Source organism: Cuculus canorus, chromosome 2 (genome assembly GCF_017976375.1).
Source record: "Cuculus canorus isolate bCucCan1 chromosome 2, bCucCan1.pri, whole genome shotgun sequence".
NCBI classification, from domain to species: Eukaryota; Metazoa; Chordata; class Aves; order Cuculiformes; family Cuculidae; genus Cuculus; species Cuculus canorus.
The window spans coordinates 3165557-3171541 of record NC_071402.1 but is presented as its reverse complement, the minus strand read 5'-3'; the positions used below and the strand labels follow the sequence as shown (position 1 = coordinate 3171541).

Genomic DNA, 5985 nt, shown 5'->3' with positions numbered 1-5985 from the left:
AGTAATCAGTAAGTGCAATATACTGTCCTGTTTGGAAGCTTTTCCCACTCACTTTTCTTTATTTCCTTCTGTTTGACTTTCCCTTCCCTTTTCTCCTAACCTTAATCCATCACTCAAAATGCTTCATGTCCCATTTCTGATTTCTTTTTCCCCAGTGCAAGGTTGTTACTGGATGGGCTACGATTAACTTAGTCTGAGGAATGCAGATAGGACAATATCAGAGAGTTCCCTTACCTTCAGCTTCTTGGAAGGAGGCACACCAAAGGTCTTCTGAGACACCAGTGCCAACTGTCACTGCTGTAGTAGTGCCAGGAGCATCCCAGGGGCAATCCTGTTGCTGCATCTCGTGCAGAGGTGTTGCTTATTTGGTCTGGTGATGAATGCAGATGATGCTCAAGATGTGTCCAGCCTCAAGAAGCTTTGAAGAGCCAAACTTCCTGAATACGTCTTACAGCAGTTTCATCTCAAAGTCCTGTCATCAGGTGTTAGCAAAGCAAGGTGACCTCTGAGTATTACTGTCTTAACATGGAAAATGTCACAGAGTCCAAGTCCATCTCCATTCATGGAAAGAAGAAAGTTCTTTGTGAATAGACAGCACTCTGTCGTCAGGTGCTCCAGGACAGGGGTGCCAGGCTTTCCAAGAGCATTTTAAGTCTGTCTGTGTGAGTAGAAACTCTTTGTTGCAATGCACAGGCTGAAACTGTGCTGGGACACACAGCTCCTCTCTTCACTTCTTTTTGCTTTTGCATGGCAAAAGCTTCTGTTGTCTCCACACATCAGCATGGACTTGAATTGCTGCTCTGGGGATATTTTGCTCTGGATTTAGGCTGTGTTTGTTTGTTTCATTCAAAGTACATGAATTTATTTCCCCCACCTCCCCCCACCCTCTCAAATTAGCTCTGGGAACTCCTCTCTCCACTTTAACAATCGCTCCTCTCTGAAAGGAAGCAGAGTGCCCCTTCGATAAACAAGCTCAGAATATAATTTGTAACTCCGTTTCCTGGTGAATGCACAGCATAATGTGCAGAGAAAGGGTGAAATTTGCCTCTGCACTGCAGTGGCCTTGATTGTAACAAGCAGAAACTAAGACAAGAAATAAACCACTAAGAGCCTCTTTAGAGGAAAAACATTAAAGCAGGTGTTAGGTGCAGCAAAATGAAAAACACTAAAAATAATCCAGTTTCTTAAAGATTGCAGTTCCTGAAATCATAGGATTTCTTCTAAAAAAAATTTAAAAAATATTTAATCCTTTGGAGCAAGTAAGAACAGGAGATTGCCAACTGAACAGAAACCTAGTGGTAAATCAGAAATGGGCAAGGGTCAAAAGAAAGATGTCTCATCTGGACAGAGGCACCTCTTCAGATAAGAGAGAAGGAGAGATCCAGATGGGTAGGAACCCTCAGCCATTTGCTGCACTCAAGTCCTTGAAAGCTACCAGTGCTAAGCAGCTGCCTCTGAAGTTGGGAATTGTCTTTAGTTTCTTGTCAGGGATCTCATAAAAATCGTCCATTCCCCACAGTGGTGCAAGTAGGCTCTCCAGCACCACCGTATTGCATGGCTCAGGTGAGGTGGACAACAACATCATAAGGTGCCTCTCCCCCATCACCTCCCTCCCCCCACAAGCAAAGTTATTTCCTCTGCTATGGGCTGTTGGACTGAGCACACCTCATGTCTCGTCTCAGCCAGAACCTCTCTCCAAGGAGAAGCTTCCTAAATGTGCCCCCTTCTCCCTTTCATATAACCCAGATTGCTGTCTCCTTTGGCCTGGCTCATATGACAGTCGCTGGGGGGCTGGGGGGCTCAGGTTGAGTCCCATTGCTTGGCACAGGACTGACAGTGCTTGAGGGAGGCACGGTCTCCACAGAATCTCCTGACTGAATCTCAGGGGTCCTCTGTGGGCTGGGCTCCTCAGAGTGGTCCATGTTGCCTTGGACTTCCTTCCCTCTTTGGATCAGCTGCTCTAAGGTCTTGGGCAAGGGGTAACTCAAGAAGCGCTTCAGTTTGGGCTGGAGGGTGCCTACCACATACTGGATAATTTCCTCCTCATCTGCATCAACATAGAGGGTCTGGTACAAGTCTCTCTTGCGCCAAAGGAATTGATCCAGGGGTTCCCCCTCTTTCTGGGGCAAATCAAGCTCCCTTTTGATAGCGTCTCTAGTCAGAGTCCCCTCACTGTACTGCAGGAACTCCTTCTTGAACTCAACCCAGTTCTTGACAGAATCCTGCTTATATTCCCACCACTTTTTAGCTGGTCCGTTCATGTGGTTTTGGATCTGAGACAGCCAGTACTCCTCTGTTCCACCCACCTGCTTTAAGTACTCCTCCAAGTGGCTCAAGAACTCCCGGGGATCCTCAAAGACCTGGGTCTCCACTGGGGAGGCTGGAGCATCCTCTGACACAGAGACCCACTGGTAGGAATCATGGCCCTGGGGGATGCTGGGCACCTCCCCAGGAGGAGGGGTCAGCGCATACATTTGGCTCATATCAAGGGCATAGTCATAAATCTCCCCCTCACTTGGCCTTATCTCCGGGCCTCCCACCCCAACAGACACAGTCTGTTTCCCATGGTCCCCAGGGCAATATTTGCCTCCCATGGACTCCAGACGGTCTGCCCACTTCTCCAGACGGAAAAAGACCTCCTTCCAAACATTCATCTCTCTCTTGACCCACCTCTCCAAATGGGCAATGGTCTCCTGGCACCTGGCCAGGCAGGCCTTGATAGACTTCTTCCATCTTTGGTTATCAGTTGGGACATGGTCCTCTAAGTTATTCTCTAACTTCCCAACTGATTTCTGCAAGCCTTTCAGCTCGCGCTCCACCTGCTTGGAGACCTCGGACAGGAGGTGCCGGTGGGTCCTCCTGACGTGCTCCAACATTTCTGCCCTACATTTCCCTATCTGCAAGATCACATTGGGCTTGTTGACAACTCCACGGTGCCCCTGGTAGGAGTGGATGCCCGCATTGGTGACATTATCCAACTGCATGACTCCAACCGTGCAAGTGTCAACTACAGAAAGAACTGAGTTGTAATCCCTGGTGCTAGAGCTGGCTCTCAACAACCCCACCACAACACTTTCCAAAAGACACACAGAAACTTCTAACCCCCCCTCAAAAGACTTATCGACACAAACACAACCAAATCAGATATCACCGCAGAGCGAGCTGTTCTGTCCTTGTGGATCCCAGAGAGAGTTGTAGGCAAATTTCTCCTGGTTCCCCGCTGCAAATGCTGGTCTTGTGTGCTCAGGGTGTCCCAGAGAGAGGCAGGATCCTCCAGGAGAAGGAGTTGGCTAAGATGTCCAGCCCCGCACACGTGCCTGCTACCTGCTCATCTGAAGCTGAGAATCTTGAACGGCAGAAAGTCTCTACTGAAGAAAACACACAGAGATGCACACAGAAGCTGGAAGCGGATGCAAAAATCCTGGTGATTTCTTCTCTGGTAAACTTGACGAGTCAAAAGCACTTTCACTAGAGATGCAAAGAGCTGCTTCTCTTCCCTGTCTGAACTGCCACTAGTCCAGGCTCTTCCATCTACTTATACTCCTCACAGCTCAACATGTGGGTGGTGCCCTGCCTCCTCTCGCACTCTCAGCTCAGCTTTCATTGGAGGAAAAGCGAGGCCGGTGTCTGTGGCAACCCAGATCTTGGCAGCCTCCCTTCGCTTCCCACCCCCTCGCGTACGCCCCCAGACTCGACGCCAGAAGCACTTGAAAGGTGCTGGAGACAGTTGGATAGATGGATGAGTAATTGCACCTTCCGCCTTTCAGCTTGCAGGAAAAACACTTATTCATTCCACAACTATTTACTCAGCAAGGTCATCATTAGCATGCTTCCCCTGGCAGGACTTACAGAGGGGGAAATGAGGAGAAATTCACTGTGTCACACCATGACAGACACCCACAAGCCCCCCGCACACCCTCACACGCGTGCACACACACATACAGTGAGCTCACTCCTAATGCAAATGCTTGGAAATGGTGGTAAAACAGGATATAAAAAAAGAGAGAAAAAGGAAAATAAAAGAGGAATGGGGAAGGAGAAGGGAAAGCACTAAAAGTAGCCAGTTCAGTACAAACTGGAACACTCTGAACATTCTGAAGTATTGGTAAGTTGGAGTCACCCCTATAGCTTCATTGCACCAGAACAATTGCTATCTTGGGAATATTCGGAAAGGGAGGGGGACGGCATCCTGGGTTTTACACCAAATTAAATCCGCCCATCAAAAGCCTGTTCCGTACTTAGCTTGAATCAGATGCTTAATCAGTTTAGCCAACCCACAAACGCAGATGAAGCTACATTTGTTCTTTGCTCTTGACAAAGCAGGAAAAGCCAACCATAAAAGGAGTCCCCGGGTCTTATATAAGCCAGAGATAAAGGATTCCCTAATCCTAGAGAGTTCCCTGCCGGAACACCCTCAGAGAGGTGCTGAGGACATCCGGGGCTTCTCATCCCCTCCCAGTGACAACGGCCGGAGGTAGTGGGATGCTGATTCATGAATATCATCTAAAAAGGGGGATTTATGCCTGTTGCTAGTGGGGAGGATCCTTGCCTCCGCTCAGGGTGGTGGGCAGTGTACAAAGGAGGCTTAGAGTGAGTGCTTGCTTCTTGTATCACTGTGGCTTCTGGCCAAGTGTTTTCTGGTGGGATTGTAGCCAGCCTGGTTAAAGCAAAATCCAGAGGAGTTAGCTAGTCTTTCAGTAAGGTCCTGCTGAAAGGAGGTCTTGGTGACCTCATGCATTTGGTGAAAACAAAGTCCCTTTGGAGCAAACCAGCAGTGGTTAACCTGAAGGGCATTAGGGACAAGGGTCAGGTCTACCTTTCCCTACCATTTCCATGTCCTGCAGGAAGGCACACATCTGTTCCCTATCAGGTGATGGAAAGTGGACAAACACATGGCTCTCAGGAGAAATAGAAGGGTTATTTTGGGCAGCTGCAAGCTGATGTAGAAAGGCTGCATGCTTTGGTTGAAGGTGGGGCATGGCAGTCAGTGGAGAAGGGGACAAGCTTGAGGGTTTAAATGCAGGCTTCCTAATCCAGCAGACCCTCCCAATGCCACCTTATCCCCTACACATATAATGATTGTGATATGACTGGCAGAGAGTGATGCCCTCTGCCTGCCTTACTTTTCCACTTTCACCTAGCTTTCCTGAGCATGAGATTTTTGTGCATCTGTGTTTGTGTTTAGAAAGGGTCAAATGCCAGTCATCTGAGAATTTGGGACAGATCTGGAGCATTTTATGTTACAATCTCTGTTTCGCAGAATCCATCTTACTAGCATTGCCAGTAAGAGATCCCATTAATTGAGAGAAACACAGTAATCTATGTATCTATGGATCAGCACGAAGATATTCTCTCAAAGAGTTTTCATCCAGGATCACCAGAAATGGTTCATAAGAGATTGCTAGTGGATAGGGACAGGTTATAAAGTGGATTTAACTTTGCAAGGTGACCTGATTTCTACCTCACCTTGTCCCATCAAGTGCCAGAGTATGGAATGAGCTGGCTGTAAAACCTTCTCCATCAATCTGTCTCTTTCCAGCCCCTGCTACCTCTCTTCCCTCCTCCCTTAGTTTTCAGCGTGTAAGGATTCACCAGAGTCTGAGTGACCTCATTTGGCACTAACATCTGGTCATAGGAACTCAGGATTATTAAGGTTGGAAGGGACCTCAGGAGGTTTCTAGCTCAACCACCTACTTTAAGTTGGGTCAGCTACTGGGTCAGAGGAGGTTGATCAGGTTTCAGATATTGAAAACCCCAGGGACAGGGACTGCACAACCCTCTTCCAGCAACCTGCTCCACTGCATGACTGTCCTCAGAGGGAAAATCTTTCTCCTTATACCCAGACTGAGTATCTTGTTTTAATTTATGACCGACCTCTTGATCTCTCAAGAGCCAGCCTGTCTCTATTTCCTTGATAACCTCCCCACAGGAACAAGAGACTGCTGTTATGCCCTCCCAAAGCCATCACTTCTCCAGGATGGACAA

At 48.1% G+C, this 5985-nt stretch overlaps 1 protein-coding gene across 1 annotated transcript; it reads right to left on the bottom strand.

Moving 5' to 3' along the window:
• Positions 1-1187: 1187 nt before the first annotated feature.
• ARC (activity regulated cytoskeleton associated protein) lies at positions 1188-3493 on the bottom strand. Its single transcript, XM_009566216.2, has one exon. The coding sequence runs from the start codon at positions 2982-2984 to the stop codon at positions 1770-1772; it is 1215 nt and encodes a 404-aa protein (XP_009564511.1). The 5' UTR covers positions 2985-3493; the 3' UTR covers positions 1188-1769.
• Positions 3494-5985: the final 2492 nt, after the last annotated feature.